The sequence below is a fragment of the Cnephaeus nilssonii genome (assembly GCF_951640355.1).
Source record: "Cnephaeus nilssonii genome assembly, chromosome: 9".
NCBI classification, from domain to species: Eukaryota; Metazoa; Chordata; class Mammalia; order Chiroptera; family Vespertilionidae; genus Cnephaeus; species Cnephaeus nilssonii.
Genome location: NC_137080.1, coordinates 2,839,403 through 2,866,442, shown reverse-complemented (window position 1 = coordinate 2,866,442; position 27,040 = coordinate 2,839,403). Strand labels below are relative to the sequence as shown.

General features: G+C 52.8%; 2 protein-coding genes across 12 annotated transcripts in view; one reads left to right on the top strand and one right to left on the bottom strand.

Moving 5' to 3' along the window:
* The window catches only part of PRKN (parkin RBR E3 ubiquitin protein ligase), a 529,515-nt gene that overhangs the window by 413,672 nt on the left and 88,803 nt on the right, over positions 1 to 27,040 (bottom strand). The gene's annotated exons all lie outside the window — the stretch shown is intronic.
* LOC307105791 (high affinity cAMP-specific and IBMX-insensitive 3',5'-cyclic phosphodiesterase 8A-like) lies at positions 16,488 to 20,588 on the top strand. Its single transcript, XM_079781671.1, has one exon. It carries the CDS (start codon positions 16,714 to 16,716, stop codon positions 19,165 to 19,167), a length of 2,454 nt encoding a protein of 817 aa, XP_079637797.1. The 5' UTR covers positions 16,488 to 16,713; the 3' UTR covers positions 19,168 to 20,588.

Sequence of the window (27,040 nt, the reverse complement as noted above, 5' to 3'; positions counted from 1 at the left end):
GATGCTGTGAGGCCGCCGGTCCGCCGTGCCTCGGTGTCGCCTGTTGGCAGGGAGCTTCCCCACCAGAGAGCCGTCTGCTGCCCAGGCTGACCCGCTCAGGGCCGCGCGCGCCCTGCCTGGCCACGAGGGTCAGAGGCGAGGGCGGGCTGCCTTTGGTAATTCTCCGGCGTATTCTCGGAGCTGGTGAGATTTAGAGACTTGCAAAGTCATGCAAAATTAATTGCAATATGAGTTATGTGTCTAGAACTTCCGAGCACTATTTGGAAGTGAGCGCTGTTTGCTGAACAGTGTTAACTAATTCCGAGGCAAGTCACAACATTATTTAAAATAATGCCAGACGCCCTGCCGGCAGGAGCTGCACCAGCGGGCCCCCGCCTCCTCCGCAGAGACGCAGCCATTTGCTGGGCAGCGTCTGAGTACTCCTCTCAAAGAGCGGCACGGATGAGGAAAACAAAATCCCACAGCTTCCTTTCAACTGATGCTCAGTTAGGGCAGCCCAGAGTCCCCACAGAAAACATTAAAAGGAAACACAGAACGCAAAATCCCATTGCTTCTTTTTATTTCTATACAGTACACATATATGTATCCTACACATATACAGCATACGTGTGGGTCTGCATACCACTTATACAAAGTTTAAGAAATACATAGTTGTTGGTAAATGAGAGTTGCATGCTGCTGGTTTTTTTTTTTCAAATTTTCTATCAATTTTATCACTTCTAAAAACTATTACTTTGAGAAGATTCTCATGAATCTCCCAGGAAGTTTTGGGAGCCTCGCTTCAAACAGTAATTGCCCGGGCCAGTTAGACCACGGGATTTGGTCACAGCAGCTGCTCACCCTGTCTGCACATTAGATCCACCGGGGGAGCTTTTAAAACTATTAAATAGCAAAATACCTGACACGTGGTGGCCGATCGATGCGTGGGAATTTATTTCTCTGTTAGCCCTTCCAGCCTAGCTCCAGTTCCGTGTTTCCCAAGTGCCCACAGAGCGAACCCCACAGCGGAGCACCTGACCCTGTGGCCCCCAAACTTCCTGGCCGCGTCACCAGGTTCTCTGTCCTCCTGCCCCCAGGAGGCCGAGAGTGAGGACTGCACCCAGGGACACTTGCTCTCTGTCCTCTCTCGCCTGCGGGACGGCCTGGAACTGCTTCCAACTTTAACCTCATAACCGCCCGCCCGCCCTGCCGCCCGAGGGCCCTCGCACAGGGAGGGGGCACACCCTCCCAAAGCCCCGCTCCAGTTCACAGGCCTCAGCTCCTCAGAGCCTCCTCCCATTCGGGGTCTCCTTGTCCCTGGAACCTTATCTCAGGCTCCCCAGCCCGAGGCCCTCCGTTTCAGCCGCACCCCCTTCCTGGGATGAGAGAGAAGGCTCGAAGTGGGCGGCGTTCCCCATTCTTCTCACGTCCCGCCTTCCATGTCGCCTCGTGTGCACGCGTTGTCCTTTCTCCCCCAGAAACGTCCATCTCTCCGTCAGCCACACTTCCCGCGGCCCCTGTCACTTGCGTGATGAGGAATGGGTAACGCCTGCAGGGAGACTTCTGGAAGAGGTGAAAGCCACATCGCCGGGACCATGTGCCATTTATCCCAGCGCTTCATTTCTCTCGTGCTTACGTCTACATTTGTGGACACTCTCCATAAAACACATTGCCAGGGGCAGCTGCCAGAGCGTTCGCCAGATCCCGCTATAAATCCTGTCGCCTCCACAAGTTACCATCTCTCTTCCACAACCGTTCAGTGAGGAGAGCAAAACATGACTTCGAAAGTCAAAGCCATGCCCTCGCTGGTCTGGCTCCGTGGATAGAGCGTCGGCCTGCAGACTGAAGGGTCCTGGGTTCGATTCCAGTCAAGGGCACATGCCCGGGTTGCCGGTTTGATCCCCACTAGGGGGCGTGCAGGAGGCAACCGATTAATGATTCTCATCATTGATGTTTCTCTCTCTCTCCCTTCCTCTCTGAAATCAATAAAAAATAATATTAAAAAAAAATCAAAGCCAGGCATGGAGCAATACCCGAGGCCAATGAACACCGTCACCGCACGTCACAACGCAGGGGCCCGGCCCGTCTCAACGGAAAGCGGCATCAAGTTGGGTGCTGTGTGGGGTGGCACTACGTCCCGCCGGCCGCTCTCCCCAACCGAGTCCACGTTGTAGCTGAAAACACTGAGTGTACACGGGATCTGGGAAGAATGGCCGTTTCACTTGAGATCAGCTGCCCTTTCGGGGGCGCACCCGGCCCCCGGTAAAGGGTGAAGCCCTGAAGCCAGGGGTCAGCAGCACCCAGCTCCGCGAGGACCTTCACAGCCACACGGGCCTGGCTGTCTCCGTCGCCTTCCTCCGCGGGGAGGCGGCACATCGGGAAGACAGAGCTGTCTGTGCGGACACCCGCCTGGCGGCGTGCGTGCTGCCTACATGGCAGCGATGTGAAAACGGGCTGTCCTGTCAGGCGGGTGCGGGAGGCGGGACACCCTCTCCGCACGAGGCCGCGGGGCTGCGTGTGGCCGGCGGGCGCCAGGCCAATTCCACGGGGCCGCGAGGGGAGATGAAGACAGATGGGCCTCGTTCTGAACTGAGCGTCAGTAAAATGGAAACTGGGGACATATTAACGCGATGGCCAATTACTTAGGAGCGTGGCTCTGGCCAGACCTGCAGAATGTATTTATATTGAGTCTTTCTAGAGAAAAGGAATGTTGTCATTAACGAGAATGAACATAGAGGGAATTTAAGAAATAACCTGTGTATCTTTATTTCTGGAGAAAAACATTTCTCACCGGAAAATTAGGGCTCTGTCATTCTCTTCTCACCGAAAAAATTAGACGCGTGGGGGAAAGTGATATTTGGGAACACTGGCCAGCGATATTTCATCATTGTTCATGTCAGCGAGCTGTCCGTTTTCCTTCCCAAGATTGATTTCTTTTAATTCTCCCGCTCGGTCCCCTGCTCCCGCTGCACCCACAGCGCCTTTGTCCGCAGGAGAAACGTGAGGCCGCGGCAGCAGCGACACAGGATCTGTGTGCGGACCCGCGAGGCGACCGAGACATTGCCTTTGTCGCAGGCTCGGTTCCACGCGTCTCGCGGAGACACACCAAACACCAGAGCTGCTAGGAACCCAGGCAGACACTGGGATCGCAGCCCCACTGCGTGTAAACCAGGTCCTCCCTCCTCCCATGACAGGAGACAGGCCTGCCGGCGTCCGTGGACGCGGGGACCGAGCCCACCGAGCCCTGACACGCGCTCTGCGGCTCTGCTGTCTCTAAGGGTGATTAGTCAACTCAGACAGCGAAAGGGTAAGGGACTCATCAAAAGATGTAAGTGAAAACCAAAATAGAAGAAATGCCACCGTAATTTCCCACCCACTAAAGGGTTGTTTCTCAAAAAAAAATAAAATAAAATGTGCGGAGAATTTGCATAAATTCTAGGATATGATTGATGTTCACTAAAACCTCAATAACATAGCTAGACAGGACATAATCCTTACAAAAATGATGTAAGTCAAATCTAGCTTCCCCACGCTCATGGCATGACAGGAGGTCATTAACTGATGCTCAATGAGTTATCGCAATGAAGATAAACACAGTGTTTGATCTGTCTATGTCTCCATAATATTTATGGGGATAAGAAGAGGCCTAGAAATTTCTGAATGGCACAAGTCAATTAACCAGGGACTCGGTAACCGGTCACAAATTAAATTACTACCAAGAGGTGCTAATGACCTATAACCTCAACGCGGGAGGGAGACCCGAGGGCTGGGCGCGCCGGTGCAGCCCTCTCTCCTTCCATCCTCGGAGCACACAGTAACCCCCCAAGTTCGTTGATGTCTGTCTGTCTACGTTTTCCACCACGTTTTACTCGGTCAAAACAGTTATAAATGAGAATCCAATGTAACTGGGAGGCACAGGATCGGCATCAAACAGGTTTTCAGAGATCTTTGACACCAGGCTTCCAACCTCCCCTTCATGACGGAAGGCTATTTCACGCCATCCAATCAGCCAGCCTTTCCAGCATGGAGCACCACCCCGGGGCCAGATGCTGGTCTCGGCTCTGGCGGTTCAATGATGAAGAAAACGGCAGAAATATTGGCCCTCGTGCAGGAAGAGAGAGACGAGCTACATAAACCTCGCAGGCAGAGAGCGTGGGTCGGGAGGGCAGTGAGTCGTTTTAGATGGGGCGCACAGGGCAGGCGCACTGGGTGGCTGGCGAGTAACAAGCAAACTGGTGAATTATGTGGGCACTGACCATCCTGTGACTCTCCCGGTGACCGATTTAACCAATAATCCCTGTGCCCTTGGCGCTTCCTCACACATGGGTGGGTTTGGCGTGCTTGTTGAAGTGAGGGCCACATCAAACGGTAACTGACTGCTGAAGTTACAGGGCATGGCGGGTCCCCAACCCCAGGCTGTGGGAGCATGCGAACAGGTGTGCCCGTGCAAAAGTGTGGCCAGTGATGCTCAGTGTTTGCAGTCCAGGGGCGCCTCTGAGGGAGGGGACACTGGCCCCCCACTCTTCAGCCACAGGCGATCTGTTACCGTGGCAGGAACCACTGACACTAGGCCTGTCCTCAGTACATGCTTCAAACAGCCCGGGAGGTAAACAGCGTGCAGGCTAACCGACGCCCGGAGAAGTCAGTCACTTGCCGAAGGGTCAGTGAATAACAACAGGCAGAACTGAGATTTCAGCCCGCATCTGATGAAGCCAATGCCCACGTTTTAAGCACTCCAACATACTACTTCTTACATCTGTTCTTTAAAATGATTCGTGTAAACGTGTACCATGTGGCATTTCAACACGAGAGGTTAACATGGAGGTGTCCGTTCATTTTCAGAGACAACGTGATGAGTGGGGACCCCGAGCTTTGGAGTTAAAGGATCTGGGATCGCATCCTTTTTTGACCATCAGCAGCAGGTCACACAGCATCCCGATCCTCTGGTCCTCCCGTCTCCAAATTAAACACGGCCCACTCCCACCAGAGGCCAGTCCCTTCACGATGCCCGAACGCGGTCTCCCAAGCTCCCTCTCCTGGAAAAAACCCTCTCCTTTTCCCTGTGTCCTTTCAAAGGCAAGGCACGGAAGTAGGATCATGAGATCAGATTGCCGGGTAAGCATGAGCGTTCGCCTCGCCTCCCTAAGAAGGCAGATGAGGAGAGAGACGGGCTTAGTCAGTTGCTTGCCAGAGCAGCCATCACTTTGGCCCATTTTCCCATCGGTCACTTGGGTTTTAAATGTGCTTACTATAGGAATCATATTAACCTTTTCCTTAAATATGAGGAAAACATTTCCGTTTATAATGGCATTTATGTCATTCTGATACAGAAAACCTTTTAAAAACGCATATAGTCACGTGTTACTCAAATGCATAGGGAAGGTAATTAGTGGCAGACGGCACTGAAATAATTAAGTTTGAACTAATCCCATATTATATCACTTTGTTCTCTTCAACTTTTAAACATGTTTGATAAGTAGAATCTACCAGGGGAAAAATGATTAGAGAAAAAGCATCTAAAACTCGCCCTTCCGAAGCGGTAAAGGCAGGACCGGGGCTGTGGGCAGACATATGGCCGGTGAGCACGGCGCCTGAGGACGGAGAGTTCAGGACACGCGGTGGGCGAGCCAGTCGGTCCCCCTTAGAGGTCGCTGTGGTGGCCATGCAGCGCTGTGTCTTCTAAGGCACAGAAGTCACAGCGGCCACCCTCAGTCACCCTGGTGTTTAAAAGAACGTTAGAGAGTTAGATCTAAGTCGATCGTGATCCCCAGGTAAAAGTCCGCCAGTTTCGAGCCCATCACTGGGCCAGGAAGCGTGGGCTTTAGAGCGCTCTTTGTGACGTTAACTTGATGTCCTTGAGCAGGATCAGAACACGTGCCCAACTGGAAACGGTGAGTGCCAGGGTCAGATAAGAAGCAGCACGACCAGCCGAGGCCGTGGTAGGAGAACACCGCCTTCCCCTGATCCGACGTTTCCTCGCGGGCCTGTTTGCCTCATTCACAGGTCTCTCAGACTTTTACCTCCCTGGGCTCATGGTAACGCATTTCCCGTGTGTTTCTACCCAGGTGCTGGCCTTCAATACTGCTCAGAGCTCCGAATTTCTCAACAGGACAACAGCCCCGCACACGCCCACAAACAGCCAGCAGCCAGCAGCCCCGAGGCCCCAATGCCAGCGCTCCTTCAGGAAGCTGGCTTTAGGAGTCTTGCCTATTGTGCTTCTCATACACACCATTACAGAACTCCCCCGTCTTTTTCAAAGAACAAGCACAAACCAGAAGAACAAAAATTCAAACAAAACTAGGACCAATTTCCTCTATTTGTGTAATTGTGTGTCACATGACGAAATTGGTTGCGGGGGCGGGGGGCAGCATTTACTGAGGGCGCTGCAGGCTTTTTACTAAGATTTTTCTCGCTTTACAGCCAAATTTTGTCAACAATGAAAATAATATTTTACACCCACACAGTTTTTATATTAATTATTTCAAAGGCCTTTCGGAACGATTACCTAGTTAATATTTACCAAAGCCCTCTGACCGAAGCAGGCAGGGGTAATCCTCGCCCGTTGGATGAAAGGGTAAAGGAAGCTGAGAAGCACTGAGCGGCACCCCCAAAGTCACAGGCGATAGCAGTGCCGGGACGAGACAGAAAGGTCACGCAGCACACTCAGGCGCCCCCGCTCCTCAGGGGCTCGGCTCAAGGGCATGGACTTGACATGAATGGAAACAGCACCAACCTCCCTCCAGGCAGCCTAACTCTTATCATTTTTTTTTTCTTTAATCCTCACCCAAGGATATTTTTCCATTGACATTTAGAGAGAGTGGAAGAGAGAGGGAAACACAGAGAAACATGGATGTGAGAGAAACAGCGATTGGTTGCCTCTGCACGAGCCCCAGTCAGGGCCCGGGCTGGGCAGGAGCCTGCAGCCGAGGTACGTGCCCTTGACCAGAATCGAACCCGGGACCCTTCAGTCTGCAGGCCGACGCTCTATCCACTGAGCCAAACCAGCTAGAGCTTAACATTTAATAAAATACTCTTTTAACATTCTTTTTAAAATATATATATATTTTATTGATTTCAGAAAGGAAGGGAGAGGGAGAGATAGAAACATCAATGATGAGAGAGAATCATTGATTGGCTGCCCGCAACCCAGGCATGTGCCCTTGGCTGGAATCGAACCTGGGACCTTTCAGTCCACAGGCTGACGCTCTATCCATTGAGCCAAACCAGCTAGGGCTTTTAACATTCTTTTGACATTCAATAAAATGCATATGTTACGCCTCTGTCATGCTCCCTGAAAGCATACCTCCCATCAAACACAAAGATCGGTCTTAAATCTGACCCAGAACACGAATCCCTCTAGTTGAGCACATACTCCCCTGGGCACCGCCAGGCACCGCTGGCACCGAGGACGCTTCGCTCTTTTGTAAATACCAGGGGGATGCTAATGCGACCCACGGAGACAGCATATGACACAGCAGGGCCAGCCTTCCTAAGCTGGGAAGGACTTTAACCTGAAAACGACTCGGGCTTTCGTACTAACGAGCGCCGGTAAAAATTCCTATGGACAAGGGTAACGATGACTCCAAATTTCAACACGACCCAGGGCTGTGGCTGGGTCACTCCACGTGGCAATCACAGTGAGTGAAGTGGTCTGACATTTAAAACTGGCATTTGGTAAGGAGCTCTCGCTTCCCTCATCTCCTCGCTGATGAGGAAGGTAAACAGCACTTCTTGACAAGAGGTGGGTGATTTTCCTGGTCCATCAAATCCTCACCCCCGTGTGAGGTTTCCTCCCGTCTGTCCTGAGAAACAGGAAAATGGTCGACAGTTCTGCTTCTGGTTATTTCTCAGTTGTTATGAAAATTGTGTCACCAGCTTTCTGGACGTGTTCTCTCGGGGTGAACTGACCTGCTCATATAATTACGTATTTATTTGCTTAACTTTTAATACCAACCCGCCTCTGCACACATCGGCAGAGATGGGCAAAATGAGGGAAGAACAGCTGGGCGGGGAAGGTGAAACCAACTGTGACCAGGGGGTCATCTCTCGAATAGGGATGATATCGAACCCAGGACAAAGGAGCAGAGCCTGCGTTCATCTCACCATCTGTCTGCTGTTCAACAGAGGCGTCCGATTTCAGCTGGTGGCTCCCAATTGCATCTCTCAAACAGAACATGAAGCCGGCCGTGCAGGGCGGTTAAGGGTATTCAAGTGATCGAGGGGCGGTAAAGAGTAAACTAAGAACTATGCTAACATGTAGCATGTAAAAGCCGCAGGATCCTAAGCTGTTGTAGCCATCAGCTCAGCCTCGTGGTGGGAGGAAGCCTGTCTCAGGTTGGGGTCCCTAGAGCAGATCCTAAGTGCGAGTGGTTTCTTAGATGTTCTCCTAAGGGGGACGTGAGTAGGAAGTAGGGGAGTGGGACAGGGCGGGGAGGGGGCCCAACGAGGCTGTGCCATCGGGTGACCTCTTTGCGGGGAGGGGAACTCTGGAGACACCCCTCCAAGTTGTCCTGACTGAGCGAGGGGTGGAGATGGGGGTTGGGAGGTGTAGAGGGCCGCCTGGGAGGCACCTGGGCATTTCCTTAATTATCATCAGCTGAACTCAGGGCGTAGGCCGAGCCACGCCCTGGGAACATGCTTCCCCAGTGAGGCTGGACATGTTAATCGGTTCTGACTTCATAGCAGCCCAGGTGTCGGCAGGGGCGGGTCTAGATATGTAAATCCAGTAATGCTGGGGCCTAGTTAAGAATGCAAATAAGCTCCTTTGACCCTAAGTTTTGGTGTTACTTCCTGGATTTTTGGGATATAAGATAAACCTGCTGGGTGGCTCAGCGTCGTCGTCATGCTGCCTCTCCATGAGAGAGGAAAGATGGCGCCCCACCCAGCCCCAGCTTCATGAATCTATTTCTGCGTCTTGTTTTCTTTATTTCTATTATTTCTCAATCCCTGGCCGCCTCCATTTAGGACCGGTTCGTTCATCTCTCTTTCTGCGTGGGACTCGGAAAAGGGAGATCCCCGCCATGTTTGGCCCCTGCCGCATCAGGCCCCCGCAGGGAGGCAGGAGGAGCTAGAGCACAGCCCGCCCCCCCCCCCCCCCTTCTATTGGGTGAAGACTGCCCGGAAGGACGGTTCCCAGGCCGGGGCTCGGCGTCCACCTGGCAGAGTGTCTGAGCAGCACAGCCTCCTGTGCTGCAGGGCCCCTCCAGGGGTTTCTCCCAAGTCCGTGCTATTAACACCTCCGGGCGTCTCAGGGCTGAAGTGAAGGCTTCATCCCTGGCGGATGTGCAGTGACGTAAGTCCACACTCAAGTTCCTACAAAGATGCAGAAGAGCTGGGTTCCGGAAGTTTTCTGGGGACCGGAAACACTTTCCCATGTCCCGCTGCAGGAGTGGCCCGTCCGGCGGCCCCCGGGATGGCCCGGAGTGACGGCGCCGACCGCAGACCGCAGGCAGCAGCTGCAGGCCTTGGACTGACGGTCTCCTGGCTCATGCTCGCCTGTCCGGCCTCTAAGACTGAAGCCGGGAGGACAGCGCATGGGCCCGGGGTGACGACTAGTGCTCCTGTGAATGCAGCCTCCAGGCTTCTGACCACCTGTCTCTCTCAAGGATCCAGCGACCGGACGCGTCCAGCGGACATGAGTGAGTGTTCCCCTCTAAGAGCGGTCTGTGGGGCACAGACAGGCGAGAGTCCATCAGGATTCAGGTCTGCCGGGTGGAACAGTCTAGATAGAGAAAATTCACGTGGAAATAGGAACCGCAGAGCTATGTGCTAATTCCCCCAGGTATAAGCATCACTGGTCAGACCCACGTGTGGCCCCTGTATCCACTTTCCAGTCTATAAGACACCAGATGGAATAGGGAAGGTCATTAAACCATCAGATCATGAAATAGGAGTTTTGAAAGAATATCACGAACAAAGGAAAAATGAGAACAATGCTTTTCCCCCTAATATACAATTATTCAGAGATGATTTCTGTGTATGTGTTTTTTTTAAATTAAAAATCACTGTCTTCCTGATTTTAAAAAATAAGGCCTGGCACTAGCTGGTTTGACTCAGTGGATAGAACGTTGGCCTACCGGGTTCGATTCCAGTAAAGGGCACGTACCTTGGTTTCAGGCTCCTCCCTGGGATCGGGCCCTGGTCAGGGGGCATTCAGGAGGCAACCAATCGATGTGTGTCTCTCACATCGATGTCTCTCTGTCTTCCCCTCTCTCTCCCACTCTCTCAGAAGATCAATGGAAACGCATCCTCGGGTGAGGGTTAACAGCAACAACGCGGCCTGACGCAGAGCATGAGACGAGCCCTTGTTGGCGTCCCCTTCCTTTTTCCCTTTGAAGAAGCTTTTATTGACGTACACGGTGCGTGAAAAGGTCACGACTTGTACATGTGCAGCTCACTGTTGATAAGACGAAGCCCCTGTGTGAGAACCACCCAGAAGACGCGTCTGTGACCGCGGAGGACAGAGAACACTCCGGGGTCACTGCCACGCGTTTGTGAGCCCCTGGAGGGAACGGGCCATTGGCTGTTGTTCTCCACAGTCCACGGCGGTCCATTTGCCCCGGAGACTGGCCGGGGACGCGATCCCCGCACCTGACGATGGGTAAGTGAATGCCCCTGAGCGCTCCCAGCAGCGCGCAGCAGGGCGCGTGGGGTCCGTGGAGGACAGGTGACGCAGAAGGAACACGTAATCATAATCATGAAATATAAAGTTTCCTGAAGGGAATGAAAGTGATGCGACGGTCAAGAACAACAGGGCGTCCTACCGAGAAAGAGCGAAGAGGGCAGTAAGTCAGGGACGAGGTATGGGGGAACCTTAATAACAAGGCCTGGCTATGGGAACAGAAAAGCAAAGAACCTTGACGACGAAGGCAGCAGCAGGAACAGAATTCTGACGTCTTGCTCTTCCACAGACGGAAAAGCAGACTGCAGGGAGCACAGGAGGGGTGGAGACAGGGACGGGGCAGGGCATGGACTCAGGGAGCGCAGGAGGAGGGAGCGCAGGAGGAGGGAGCGCAGGAGGAGGGAGCACAGGAGGAGGGAGCACACAGGAGGAGGGAGCGCAGGAGGAGGGAGCGCAGGAGGAGGGAGCACAGGAGGAGGGAGCACAGGAGGAGGGAGCGCACAGGAGGGAGCGCACAGGAGGAGGGAGCACAGGAGGAGGGAGCACAGGAGGAGGGAGCGCAGGAGGAGGGAGCGCAGGAGGAGGGAGCGCAGGAGGAGGGAGCACACAGGAGGAGGGAGCGCAGGAGGAGGGAGCGCAGGAGGAGGTGGGGAACAGGGGACCTTGCTCTGTAGGCCAAGGCCATGACTTCGATCTCTGTCTAAGTGCAGGGTAGGGCAGTAAAGAATTTCTATCAGGGAAGAAAAGAGATCCAATTTATGTTTCAAAAAGGTGACCCAGTGGCTGCATTGGTGGGTGGCAAGAGAGAAAGCAGGTTCCAGGACAAGGGCTCTCACGGAAACACAGACACACGCTGGACTGGGCGGCTAACCCAACCCTTTGGTGGCTGGACTGGATGTGGGGGTGGGAGGGGAGAATGGGAAATCAATCAGGTTTTGGTTTCGGTAATCATGTAGAATGAGGCGTCCTTCACTGAGACAGAGGGGATTCGTGGAGAAACAAGTTTCCGGGGGGAAAGCAAGAGCTTGGTTGTGAACATATTAAGTTTGAGATGTTCAAGAAACATCCACGTGAAGCTGTCAAGCACGTAATTTGGATAAACGAGAAGGGGGACGGAGGGGAGATCCGAGCCAGACACACAAATTTTGGAGTTATTAGCATATAGATGGTTTTTAAAGCCCTGGGAACGTGATGGAAAGAGAAAGTAACGGGAACCCGGTGCCAAGCTACGAGGAGCTTAGAAGTTGGTCAGATGCAAGCCAAAAAGGCATAACCACAACAATGGGAATCTACGCGTCACACGAGCATCTAAATACCTACAGCCTTTTAACATACTCTCTGGATGCTGCTCTTACTACAAATGTGGTTTCCTTAAAATACATTTTTATTGATTTTATAGAGAGAAGAAGGGGGAGGGAGAAGGAGAGAGAAACACTGATCAGTTGCCTTCCTTATGTATCCCAACCTGGGGCTACACCCACAACCCAGGCATGTGCCCTGACGGGGAATCGAACTGACAACCTGTTGGTGCCCAGGGCAACTCTCAACCAACCGAGCCACACCGGCCGGGTCTACAAAGGGTGTATTCGGCGGCATGACTGCAGAGCGCTCTTCCTCATGGTCAATGTCCTCCATCACCTTCAGGAGCCAGCTGCTGCTCTGTGTGCGTCTCAGAGACAATGTCACCGCGGAAACGGCCTTCATTATTGCCACTGATTTTAAGCAAACGCTTTCATTTCCCTGTTCTTAAGTATCGATGGAATTCCCAGCTGGAAAATACAGCTTTTGAAACTTATTTACTTGAAAAGGCAATTGCTAAGTTATGCAAACATTTTGAACTCTAAAATGTTTGTGTTACGAGGACACTCATTACAGAGGAAACGAAAAATACGAATATACAGGGTGGGGCAAAAGTAGGTTCACAGTTGTGAGTACGAAAAACACAGTTTGTTCTTGTATTATTATTTCTTAATTATTGTGCCATTTTCCATACGAACAAACAACTGTAAACCTACTTTTGCCCCGTGTATTTGTGATTTAAAACCTGTGACATAGCCTTAGCCGGTGTGGCTCAGTGGATAGAGCGTTGGCCTGTGGACCAAAGGGTCCCAGGTTCCATTCCACTCAAGGGCACCTACCTCGGTTGCAGGTCCTCCCCAGGCCGGGCCCTGGTTGGGGCGCGTGCCGGAGGCAACCAATCAATGTGTTTCTCTCACATCAATGGTTTCTCTCTGTCTCTCCCTCTCTTCCACTCTCTCTAAAAGATCAATGAAAAATACCTTTTGGTGAGGATTAACCAAAAACAAAAAGACCGGTGACACAAACTGTGGTCGGCCTTCAGACTGATTCGGTAAAGTATTTTTAATGAAAACCTAAACCACACCTGGACGTACACAGAACATCCCCACCCCTCCCGTCCCCCAGTGTAGCTGGCAGAAGGCACGCCACGGTCCCCCTCAGGCTGCTCTCAGCCTTGGAACCCTGCCATGGGAGCCGCCTGCCCTGCCCTGGCCGATGGCGTGCCACAGGGAGCTGAGGAGAAAGGCCTGGCTTACCCATAAGGCATTTCTCTTGCTGCTGGACCCTGGTGCAGGGACAGCCTCATCTCTCAAGGTCGCTTAGCTCTGGGTGGTATTTGTCCCTTTGCACATGTGTGCCCTCCCCTGCCAGTAGCAATTATTTAAAAAGTATGTCCGCCTGCATCCCAGCCCCCTGCTCCTTAGCAATAAGGGATACCCCTGAGATGCTCTGCCCTCAGGCACGTCCACAGACAGAAACTGAACGGGAGACTGCGCTCCGCACACGCGGGGAAGGCAGGCGATGGCAGGAAACCATGTCGCTCGTGACCTCGGCTTGTCACACTGCTGTGACCCAGGCCGTGACCAGGACGGACTTCCCCGGTCTCCGCTTCCTCCCACGTGAAATGAGTGGTCTGACCAAGTATAACAGCGATCCTGGGGAGCAAAGCCAGTGAACGTTTGAGACCACTGTCATTAGAGTTTTATTCATCGTTTTACATATTTCCTTGCAGATTAATATGGTGACAGGAAGGGCTGGACATGCTTCTCAACGTCATTAACAGTGACTCCCTTCCCCTACTAAACTCATTCATTAAGAGGCTATATTTAGGTTTAAAAGATAGCATTTCATTATGTGAAAGACCACAGATGGTTCTTGGTGTCTGAGTGCAGTGAAAAACTTTAAAAAAGTTTTTACTTGATTATGTTAGCCACATAACTAGAAATTATGCGTATATATATAATATATATTCTCATATATATTCACATATATACAGATATATACATATATGTATATGTATATAATCTTGGGTTAAAAATCACAGTCTAACACTATATTCATAATTATTTCAGAAGAGCAGCCATTCAGTTAGCTGTGGAAGTTCATAAAGGGTCAGCACATGACGATTCCAAATTAGAAACAGGAATGCCTAGTCGATGTCATAATAAACCTCCAGAAGTCAAAGAAGGGCGGAGCCCAAGCAGATCCTAGACTGCAGCCTGGTCGTGTCTTATATTTGACAAATAGAACGTCAAGGTCCTCAGAAATCAAGTGACGCTCAATAAAGCCCCAGCCCAGTGCTCACAAACATGAATCACAGCCACCCTCACGCCCCTCCCAGTGCTCTGTCCACGGAGACGCACTGCCTTCTGATTTTCACACCTGCCCCTGCTCTACGGTAAGTCACAGCTGCACACCTGCGTTACCGAAATGGCACAGGTACCAACTGCCCACGCGTGTTCATTCGGCTTCCTCAGTGCACTCAGAAAGAGGCGCCGCCTTTCTCAGACTTTTCACTGACATGAATAAGATGCCCTCGGTGAGAGCCCAGAGGGAGAAGCAAACAAACAGATAATTACAAACACCAAGGTCGCTCGGTGAGAGAGATGCCCACTCGGTATTCAGGCACCAAAACAAGTAATAATGAGGGTGATAACAGAGCCTTTCCCGGCACCAGAGGAGACCTCTAAGAGAGGGTGTCTGGTTTGAGCCCTAACTGGCGGGTGTTTAACCGAGGGGACCAGGAAGAGGACGGGCGGCGTAGCAGATCACCACCACGGGCAGGGCTGGAGGCTGAGGCCAGGATGGCATTGATAACGCTGCCGTCTCGGCTCACGAAGCCCTCTGCACTTGACCTCAGCCAAAAGGCCGAGACTGAGCGCAGGAAGCCAGGGATGGAGCTGGCTGGCGGGCTGTGGGCTGCAGGGCTTTCACTAAGGACTGCGGGCGTTCTTTTGGGCAACGGTGGCTGTTACAACAGTTTCCATCAGGGGACCGCCAGGGTCGTTTTGGGGTCATTTTATAGGTGCCTTCAGAACAGATGAACTCAGAGACTGAGGTGCAATGTGCCAACACTATAGTGATTTTAATCTAGAAAATGAACAAAGTAGATCTCAAAAAGGTAGGATCCAAAACACCTCCTGCTTCCAATACTTTACTGGGAAAAAGGAGATTATTGGACAGGAAGCGCCAATCACTGCCTCCCAGGTCATTTCCCTCTGCCCAGTGCTCACAGCCCTCACCCCCTTCCCTCCCCCCACTGCTCACAGCTACCCCCCCCCCCCTGCCCAGTGCTCACAGCCCCCCCACCTCTGCCCAGTGCTCACAGCACCCCGCCCTCTGCCCAGTGCTCACAGCACCCCCCAGTGGTCACAGTCCCCTCCCCTGCCCAGTGCTCACAGGCTCCCCCCTCTGCCAGCCGGAGCCCTGGCACCTTCACCGTGGACCTGGTCCTCCACAAGCTCCTTTACAAAGGTCCCACCTGTGCCCTCTGTGCCCTCTGTGCCCTCTGTGCCCTCTGTGCCTGGGGATGGCCGCGTGGGCTCCTCGGGTGGAACAGAACCCAGGCCTCAGTGAGCCGCCGCAGACGGACCTTTCACGGAGAAATCTGCGGCCTGACCTCCTCCTTACTGTTCCCTCTCACAGAATTAAAGCGCTCCGTTTTACTGCGCATGCTTGGCCTGGAGGGCTCTCTGGCTACATAAGCCCACCCCAGGCTGACCCAGGCTGACCCCAGGCTGACCCAGGCTGACCCAGGCTGACCCCAGGCTGACCCAGGCTGACCCCAGGCTGACCCAGGCTGACCCCAGGCTGACCCAGGCTGACCCCAGGCTGACCCCAGGCTGACCCAGGCTGACCCCAGGCTGACCCCAGGCTGACCCAGGCTGACCCCAGGCTGACCCAGGCTGACCCAGGCTGACCCCAGGCTGACCCAGGCTGACCCCAGGCTGACCCAGGCTGACCCCAGGCTGACCCCAGGCTGACCCAGGCTGACCCAGGCTGATGCCAGGCTGACCCCAGGCTGACCCAGGCTGACCCAGGCTGACTCCAGGAGACCGCGGAGGGCCCCGCCCGCCGCCCGATGGCCACGGCAGGGGGACACTTCCCCTTGGCCACAGGTGGGGGCGGGAACGGCCTCGTGGGGACAGCCATGCCCACAGCCCGGCACTGCAGACTCCTCTCAGCGTCCTCAGTTACCTACCAAGGTCCGCTCTGGAGAGAACCATGGTCCATCCTATTAAAAACAGAACTGAAGGCGTCCCACTGCGCCTTTCAATAGAGTCAGCCAGGAAGTCATGAATTAGGATATTTGTTACACAGACAGGCCTTACCTATCGTTTATTTTGAAATATTTATGGGGAGCCCCGCCCCCCGCAGCCCCCAGGGAGCATGGTGCCTCCCTGTGCTCCATGGCGCACCCTGGCGGCTGGGTCCGCGACCCGCACCGCCCACGGCCAAGGCCTCCTGCCTCTGTCCCTGCTCACTGAGGCCCGCAGCCCCAGCCCTGGGGGCGGGGTGGGGCAGAGAGTCCAGGCCTGCGCTGCGCTGCGGGGCTGGGCCGGCTGGTGCTTTGGGGGGCAGGGGGGGCCCAGCCCAGGGAGCGGAGGGCTCCGCGGGGAGCGCGCACACCCCTCCCCGAGGCCCGGAAGCCTGCGCGCAGGAGGCGGGCGCCCAGGGCCTGCCTGGCCTGCGGAAGGGCGTGTGCGGCGGGGCGGCCGCGAGGCGCCGGGCGGGCGGGCGGGCTGGCCGTTTGCTGACCGTTCGCGGACCGGGTAACGGCTGCCGGCCGGCCAGTCCGCGGTGCCGCCACCGGCATGGGCTGCGCCCCGAGCGTCCACATTTCCTCCGAGGCCCCGGGCGCGTACCCGGGCGGCAAAGAGGCCGAGGGCGCGCAGGACCCCTGGGCGCGGCTGGAGGGCACCGGCGCCCTGGCCCCCGCCTTCCCCTCGGACTCCTACCTGCCTCGCGGCAAGATCTCCGTGTCCGACGTGCAGCTGGGCCCCATGAGGTTTCACCCGGACCAGCTGCAGGTGCTGTTGGTGTTCGGCAAGGAGGACAGCCAGTGCAGGGCCTTCCGCCAGGCCTGCGAGCAGGCCGGGTTCAAGTGCACGCTGACCCGGGAGATGCAGGCGGTGCTGGGCTGCTTCCTGTCGGCGCACCACGACATCGTCATCCTGGACCACAGAAACCCCCGGCAGCTGGACGCGCGGGCGCTGTGCAGGGCCATTCGGTCGTCCAAGGTCTCGGAAAACACGGTCATCGTCGGGGTGGTGCGCAAGCGGGACGGGGACCTGCCCGTGATGCCCCTCATCTCCACGGGCTTCACCAGGCGCTACGTGGAGAACCCCAGCCTGCTGGCCTGCTACACCGAGCTGCTGCAGCTGCAGTTCGGGGAGGTGCGATCCCAGCTGAAGCTCAGGGCGTGCAACTCCATCTTCACGGCCTTGGAGAAGAGCCAGGACGCCATTGAGATCACGGGCGAGGACCACCTGGTGCAGTACGTGAACCCGGCCTTTGGCACCACCATGGGCTGTGACTCCCAGGAGCTGATAGGGAAGGAGTTAGCCAAGTTACCTGCCGCCGAGAAGAAGTCTGAGCTGTTCGACACGATAAATTCATGCATCAAGACGGGCAAGGGGTGGCAAGGCGTCTGCTGTGCCAAGAACGGAGACAACAGGCAGCAGGATGTGAGGGTCATCCCGGTCAGCGGGCAGGGCGGGAAGATCAGACACTACGTGTCCATCATCAGGCTGAGCGATGGCAACAGTAAGGCCGAGAGGACGCCCAGAAGCGTCCAGTCTGACTTGCACACAGACAGCCAGCTGGGGAAACTGAGGGACAGGAGGAAAAGCTCGGGTGGCGCCAGGAGCCTGGGCTCCCGGGCAAGTGAGGTGGTCGGCCAGAGACGCCACTCCTCGCTGGCCCGGATCCAGTCGGTGACCATGGAGGCGCCCATCACCAAGGTGATCAACATCATCAGTGCCGCCCAGGAAAACAGCTCGGAGCCCGTCACAGAGGCCCTGGACCGGGCGCTGGAGATCCTGAGGACCACTGAACTGTACTCCCCGCAGTTCGGGGCGAAGGATGAGGACCCTCACGCCAACGACCTCATCGGGGGCCTGATATCCGACGGTCTGCGGAGACTCTCGGGGAACGAGTACGTTCTTATAGCCAAAGACCTCCCGCGGCTGTCCAGCAGCGTCACCGTCCCCACGCCCCTCCACGACGTCCCGCTGCAGATCGCCGAGGCGCTGGAGAACGAGGAATCCTGGGACTTTGACATCTTTGAGCTGGAGGCCGCCACGCAGAAACGGGCCCTGAGCTACCTCGCCATGAAAATCTTCGGTCGCTTTGGCATCTGTGAGTTCTTAAAGTGCCCGGAGACCACGCTGAGGCTGTGGCTGCAGGTCATCGAGTCCACGTACCACGCCTCCAACCCCTACCACAACTCCAGCCACGCCGCCGACGTGCTCCACGCCACCTCCTACTTCCTGTCCCAGGAGCGGGTGAAGCGCGCCTTAGATTCGGTGGACGAGGCCGCCGCCCTCATCGCGGCCACGATCCACGACCTGGACCACCCGGGGAGGACCAACCCCTTCCTGTGCAACTCGGGCAGCACGCTGGCCATCCTGTACAACGACTTCGCGGTGCTGGAGAGCCACCACGCCAGCCTGGCCTTCCAGCTGACCCTCAGAGACGACAAGAGCAACATCTTCAAGAACATGGAGAGGAGTGTCTACCGGACGCTGCGCCAGGCCATCATCGACATGGTCTTGGCCACGGAGATGACCAAGCACTTCGAGCACCTCAACAAGTTTGTCAACAGCGTCGTCAAGCCCTTGGCAGATCTGGAAGAGCGCGAGGAGACGGAGGCAGTGCGAGCGGACATCAACGCGATGCTCAGGACTCCAGAGAACCGGTCGATGATCAAGCGCATGATGATCAAGTGCGCCGACGTGTCCAACCCCTGCCGGCCCTTGGAGCAGTGCATCCAGTGGGCCGCGCGCATCTCGGAGGAGTATTTTTCCCAGACCGAAGAGGAGAAGCGGCGGAACTTACCTGTGGTGATGCCCGCTTTCGACAGGAACACCTGCAGCATCCCCAAGTCCCAAATGTCCTTCATCAACTACTTCATCATCGACATGTACGATGCGTGGGACAACTTTGTGGACCTCCCCGTGCTGCTGCACCACCTGGACAACAACTTTAGATACTGGAAGGATCTGGACGAAATGAGCGTGCGGGGCCTCCGCCCGCCCCCGAACTAGGACAGGGAAGGGCCCCGTGCAGAAAGCACTCTGCTCGCCGGCGAACTGCGCCAGGGCTCTGCCGATGAAGAGAAATGAGAACTGAAGGCTTGTTTCATCACATTTTACCCATGACTTCTCCAGAACGTTGCCTAATTTTGTAGAGTGTTTATACCAAATGTTCTTATGGAAACACACAGCAAACGGGATATTTACTAACTTGACTTTTTAAAAACCAACCTGTATCCACCTTCCGTGGTAAGGTTTAATTCCAGGTATTTATGAAGGTTCTGTATCTGCACACTTTCAATAAATGTAGCACCATTAAAAATGACACATGAGGACACATCACGGCACTTGTCATTTCATTTTAAATTTAAAAAAGTTAAAAAAATATTTATGGAAACCTGTATTTCCAGTGGCTGTGCAGCTGGCCTCGCACACTCATTTCGTGACCGGAAATAACGTGTTTTGTGCCTCCCCCACCCCCCAGCCTCAGGACCTCGCCTCTCTATGTGATCTTCTCATGACCAACCAACGCTGTGCACATTCAACAAAAGGCGATGCAAGTGTCTCGCTGAAATCCTGTCGGACATATCGACTATAGATTCTCCAATAAATGGCCCTTTAGTTGCTCACCTTTCTCAAAATCATCTCTCTGAATTCTGTTCACAATGATTGATATTGCCTGCTGGGTCCTTCATAGAAATACCTATAAAATCTCCATAGAGACCCACAGTAGTCTCCATTCAGCTCCACTCGGCTCTGCATCCTACGGCCGTAAGACACAAACCCTGATGACGTTCCCTCCCCCGGTGAAAATCCTTGGGGTTCCGTTGCTTTCATGATGAAGGCCAACCTCCCTGTGGAGTGCACGAGACCATGACAGACTTGAACCTCCCCTGCGTCTTCAGCCCGGGTCCTCACCCTGCACCCCCTGCGGAACCACGGCCGGTTCCCAGGGTCCCAGACACAACGCGGTCTCACCTCCACGCCTTTGCACACACAGTTCCCTCTGCCGACTCGCTCTTAAAGCACAACAGGATGGAGCGATCATCCTGGAAATGTTTGGAGAGTTATGCACAATTATTAATAAAAAACAAAAATAGCATGCTGCCCAGAAATACCGAAAAATAAGCCAGGGTATCGACATTGGGAGACAGCTACTCACTGGAATAGTGGTAAGCGATGGGCAGAGAAACAGAGAAACCTAGTGTGAAGTATTCAGACTGAACTGGGCACCTCACCGACTTCCTTAGGTAATCGTAGCTTTTCTTTAGGAATAGACCACTTCCCCTACGTTTTGGCTAAGAGGAGAATTGAGACAGGATTTGACAGCTCTCAGGGCATCTTAGTAACTAAAGATTTACCACCCGTTTGTGGGTTGTTTCTTTCTTCTAAATAAAGTAAAAGTGGCAGAAACAAATGCCTGTCACTTCTAAACATGATAAAAGATAAAAGATAACGGGACAAAAACGATGACCCTAAAAGATAAAACCTAACGGGGGAAAACGATGACCGTTTTTACTACCCAAATCTTTAAAGTATCAGTGAACCAACACACACACAAAGACATCCATACAAATGAAAAAACAAATCGCCAAGTAGAAAAATAGTCATAACCAAGGACAGAGCCATATCTGTATAAATAGTGTTGCCAAATCAACATAAAAAGTTAGGTACACAAATAAGCAAAAGTATGGACAGATAACTTAAAAAAAATAAAGATAAGCAATAACATAATGAACGACATAGAAAAGAATCTCAGTTTGACTTGTAAAATGTGCAAAGACTAGAAGGAAGCTACCCTCTGTGTCCATGAGGGTCTGCAAACATCTACCCCACCCCCCACCCCCAACCCCCGATCCTGCTGGCGGGAATGTAAACGCTCATTCAGCAGGTCATGGGGTTTCAAATGTGCGTGGAGGGTTTAAATACGCTCTTTAAACCAGCATTAGCTCCCAGTGAGGTGTCCAGAGGAAAGACTTGGATGAATGAAGGACTAGTCATGAAAAATAGCAATCTCAAATCCAAACCTCAGTCTGTTAAGTGAAAACTACATACAAAACAGTGTTACATCTGCCTCTGTTTCAAGTGAAAATATCACAGGTGCCTGCTGGGAGTGGTCCAGAGGGTTCCACATCAGAAGTGTGACGGTAGCATCACTTGTATGTACACATAAGTGTAATCTTTGTTATTCTTTTTACACTTTCTACCTTTTATACATATTTAAGCAAAGGACAAGTGTTTTCTGTAATCAGCTTACAGCACTGTTTTTAAAATAACGATTTTGTTTTGAGGACAATAAATTTAGGAAAATTATATATGGACTAAGAAAGCAATGCATCCATGGAAAAGAAAAAGTCAGTTTTAAATTACTGATCACATATTCTGTTTGTTTGTCACTTAGAATATTTTTTTTTCCAAATGGTTTCAATATAATAAAGCCTTAAATGGCTGGCCCCACGCATTCTTGATTTGATTTTTTTACACGTAGTGTATTTTAAGGGCTGCTCATTTGATTGCATTCCTTTCATTTAAACTCATCTCATCAAAATGCAAAATTCCTAAGAGCTATTTTATCTCCCAAAACCCCACATTTAAATCTAATTTATGTCTTCTATTTCTTAGTAAAAGGAAAACACATTTTACTAAAAGTCAATGAACTTAAGCTGTAAAAGGCCAAGGCCGACAGAGAAGTGAAACGCCATGAGAATAAGAGCGCCCTGGCCTCAGCTCCTACCCAGCGAGCTCACTCCCCTGCAGAAGGCCCTCCTGCAGCACCCGCAGCACACCTGACTCCAAAGCCCTCCCGCTTCCTCACCCAGGGAGTGCGTGAGGAGCTGCTCATAGTCACACGCTTCTCCAGCCCCGAGACCCGCGGGCTGATCCCAACCTGCCCTTCCCTACTCCTCAGCGCCCGCCTGGTGTTTCCTCAGCACCCCTTCCCGATAGGGATCCTGCGGGTGGACCTCAGCTTTATGCTCTGCCCGAGGCCTGCCCGCCTGCCTGCCCCTGAGGGCGCTCCGCACGGTTCCCGCCTCCTCCCAGGCTCTGCCCTGCTCAGGGCCTTCCCCAGGCTCCTGCCGTCCTGCATCTGGAACCAACGCCGTCCTCCCCCCCGTGCCATCCTCCCTGCATGCCCATCCGCTCCTCCAGTCCTGTGCCTTCAAGTCCAGCCAACCTCTCGCTAAGTTTCAAGGCTCTGACACCACACTTGCCGGTTCTTCTACCTGGAGCGTCCTTTGGACTCTCTGGTCGACCAGGCCTAGCAAATGCCCAGGTTCCTTCAAGACCAAGTTCCCACTTCCTGTCTGGGCAAAACGCACCCCCCCCCCCCACACACACACGCACACACACAGAGTTATCTGGCTTATATTGTAACTGTTTTACATGTCTTTCTTCGCTCCTTAAGGGAATGCCATACCTGAGTTGTCTATATACACTCAATACCTCCCCAGATCAGCAATAGCCCACATCACAGTCTCCATAAGTCTGCTGAATAAATTAAGTACATCCCATCAGGAAACTTACAGTTATTGGTAGACAATGTCCTCCGTACGACACACGTCCTTTAACATGTATCAGGTATGCGTGGGGCGGAGTGTCTGAGGGTCGGCTGGATACCCTGCACCTCCGGAGGCCGGAACCATCACCCTGCAGGGCGCTTGGACAGTGCCGAGTGACTTCAGGGAGGGACTGGGAACTGGGAGGAATTTAGCTACTGCCAAAGCTAGTCCTGGGTGACAGTTCCTGCGGCATGATGGTGACAGTGATGACAGAGAAAAATGGAAAATCCCTAGGGTGCCCACAGGGCGTGTCAGGAATGGGTCGGGAAAGGCTGTGTGTGTCTGAGAAGGTCCATGGTGTTGTGTTAGCCAATAAGAAAAGGGAGGCCAGTAGGGGAGGCCCCTTTTCCATAGAGGCCTTGGGGCTCCACTCACCTCGTAGATGGGAGCTTCCATATAGCCAAGAGAAAGGTGACCATCAGCAAGGTCATGAGCCCGAGCCTCTGGCTAGGCGACAGCCACAGACTCCGAGGGCCTTTCTGATTTCTCCAGAGCCCTCCCCTCCACAAGATCTGAGATGCGCATCACTCAGCTGCAGGGCTGAGCACATAGTGGGACCCCACACACACCTGTTGGGCTGAGAGGACTGACTGTGTGCTCCTCGGACACAGGAAGGAAGTTCCAGGAACGGCGGGCTCTGGACAGGTGTCACCAGGAAGTGAAGACGCCGACCCAAAGGCTAATGAGAAGATTAAATGTATGAAAAAGAGGACTGAGACTAATACAAATTTGATTTCCTTTTCCCAAAAGAATATCAAGCATCGGAGATATAAGAGGTTAAGTGAAGGGCCAAAGAGATGGTTAGATTCATTTATAAGTGATTTACTTTTGAGGAGAGGTTCTGAAAGATTATTTAACTCAGAATGAACAGTAAAATGTTCAGGCCGTTCTATGGGAATTAATGAGAACGTGGAGACGGATACTAAATGCCTAACTCGCCAATGCCATGGTCCAAAGAAGAAAAAGAAGCCAATTTTGCCGAGGAATGTACATAGCAATTTGCAGATCTTCATATACAAAGATAATTTATTAAACTTGAGTTGGGGAAGGCAAAGAAAATAAGTCACACAGAACTATCTGTCCTTTTTCATCCAATTTGCTCTTTTTTCATCCAATTTGCTCAGTTCTGCCAGGGCTGGCCAAGCTGCGATGCAGAGATTGGCCAGAAAAACCCAGGGGAGGCCAGCCATGGCCCCGGAGCCCTGAGCAGATGCCCTTGCTCACAAAGGGCTGTCAAAGCCAAAAATGTACACAGCCCTAGACGGAAAATTGAGTTGTTTATTCCTAAGCAGAGAGTGCTAACCCCTTTAGTCAAGTCATTTAAATTCCCTGTGGCTAAGTCTCTATGTGTAAAACATAAACAAACATGTAAATCTCTCGGATGCCATTATTAAGCATTTCACACATCGCGCAGCAATCTGGAGGGAGGCAGACGCACAGGGGCTCCAAGATGACTCTTGTAAAGCAGGCCTTGCCGGAGCATCCTGCCGGCTACGGAGTCCTCACTGTTTCCAAGGGCTTAAACTGGTGAAAAATGGCCCTTGCCCTGACCGGTGTGGCTCAGTGGATAGAGCGTCGGCCTGCGGACTGAAGGGTCCCAGGTTCGATTCCGGTCAAGGGCATGTACCTTGGTTGCAGGCACATCCCCATTGGGGGGGGGGGGTGCAGGAGGCAGCTGATGGATGTTTCTCTCTCATCAATGTTTGTAACTCTCTATCCCCCTCCCTTCCTCTCTGTAAAAAATCAATAAAATATATTTTAAAAAAGAAAAAAAAGAAAAATGGCCCTAAATATTTTGAAAGGTAAAATGAAATTCAGTGGGGTAAAAACGCATGTCCGCGTGACTCCACACACATCGGAGCGGACACGTTCTCTGCGCCCCGGGCTATTCCAGTCTCAGGAATGAACAGTCCTGAGGATAACATGCCCTGGCTAGAGACCCTGCCTCTCTGTTGCCACATTCACCCTGCCATGTAGAGAGCCCAAGGGTCCCTACAAGAAAAGCGAGTTATGAATAGAAATCCATGGCCAGGACCAAGTTCAAGTTGAAATTTGCATGACAACGTCTGCGCTGCTCTATCCCTCCGAAAGCCAGAGCCAGAGCTCTTAAACTTCATTCGCTTTGCATTTTAATAGAGGATCTGATGGGTCCAGGTTTGCGTTTATCGGAGCTTCTGGATCCCACCCGAGATGACGATAGAGCTGGGTGCCCAGGAGGCCTCCACAGCTCACAGACTGGCTTCAATAGCACCTTACAGAGCTCCAGACGGAAATGCTGCAGCGAGAACACTCACCCTTCTAACCGTTACTGCGCTGTCTTCCCGCCTGTGTGTGATGTCGGCCTCTACGAAAATGTGGCCTCTCTACGGGGGAAAATACGGAGAGCCTCAGGGTTTAGTCGGCCTTTGAGGTAACCAGCTAGAAGAGGCAGCACACAACAAAACTGAGAAACTCTTTGTGGGCTGTTTCCTAGCTCCTGGGATCCCTTTCCTCCCACAAAAACACACACCTACACATACCGGCCCCTCCCCTGGGGGAAGAATACAGGACTTTCTGCCCAAAGGAGCTGGCTGCTGGGAAGAGAACAAGTATGTTTCCCGGGAGGCCTTCCCTAAACACCACAGTGGTGTTTCCCTGACAAATCCCACAATTATTCCCAAAATGCATGTGTGCACCTGGGGGTGCTTGTACACTCAGAACCTCCTTCTCTCTCCCGGGGGGCGGCCATTCCAAAGGGTCACCCCGCTCCCCAAACTCTCTGAGCACACACAAGGGTTCCACACTCCAGTGAAAAGAGCTGCTAGCTAAGCAAGTGACCCCCTAAAGCAAGGAAAAGAATTTAAAAATAAAAAGAAACAACCTCAGAAAAGCCACATGGACATGTAGCCCCCCATCAGTATTCTGCAGTCCGTAGGCATCGCCTGGCCGCAGTACTTGGAGGGCGGTAGCTGAGTGACGTGGGGATGCCTGCGGACAGAGAACTCACACTCCGCACGCAAATGCTCCCTCTGTGATTAGTGAACCAGCAACGGCAGCTGCTGAGCTCACCCCTCCGCGGACTCCTGCCCGGCCCCGGAAAGAGTTTGGACACAGTCGGTCTCGATGAGGAGCAGTATTTGTGAAAAGGTCACCAGGCAGAAATCGTGAGGATAACACCACTTGCTTCTGGACCCCGGAGTCAGAGAGTGAGTCACAGGTAACAATGGAGCTAACTTCCATTGGGCTATCATCATATTCACCTTCACTAAATGATTAAGAAAAGAAAACCAGCCATTTGACAAATATGGGGCATCTGCTAGAAAAGCGTTGCCAGAATATTGTCTAAATTATTTAACTTTTCAGGGCCCACAAAATAAATGCTTTTATTAAACTGTACTAGAAATTGCATTTTATTTTTATCAGATACTAATTACATAACCATGTTTAGCCCAGGGAATACACTGAAATAAATTAATATTCACTCACAACAAATATGTTAGCACACCTAAAACTGCTGTGATTGTCTGATCAAATGAATTCATTTTCCTGACGCATTAAATTTCCCCTTCCCCAGGGCTGCATTTAATTCTTCCGTGCTCAGCACACCGATTCCAAATTCCTGAAAATTCCTGACTCCATTCATTTTTCCCATCAATATTTACTCAAAGTTTCCTAAGAGCCATGTTGAGTGCTGGGCATTGGTGTTCACAAAATTATTTTTCCAACTTATCAAAATTCCACTCTTTTCTCATTTTCTGTTAGCAATACTTGGTGTGCAAATATGAATAATAAGACCGAACAATGCTCAGTAAACATTAGCAGTCACTTCTGTGGCCGCATTCCAGGGGGAACACACTGAGCATCCGTAGCTTTGTTAGTTAGTTATCTCAGCGACCACACCATCTCAGTGTTGAGCTCCTCTCCGATGTCACAGAAGCAGCAGCTGGGTCTAGGAGGGTAAGCAGCTCGCTAACCTGCGGTCACATGGGACTGAGTGGAGGACACGGCGCTCACACCCTGAATCCTTACCCTCTGGCGATGGGGGGAAAGTCAAAAGTGAGTTCAGTAGACAAGATTAAGGAGATGCGAATTTGGGGGACATTAGAATACTGCAAAGCACCACGTCTGTAATAAAGGGTCATTAAGGAGCTCAGACTCGATAATGCCCTGGTCCCAGCTGCCAGAGGCCGCTGCTTTGCAGTGTCGCTGCTAAAAGCAGGTGCTCCACTTCAAAGGCATTTCCTCCGGGCAGGACGCAGCCCGAGCCCCACCCAGATGAGCTGCTGTGGCCGGGAGGAGGCTGCCTTCGGAGGTGCGAGGAGGGGGCATGCGTGCCCGCGATGGAG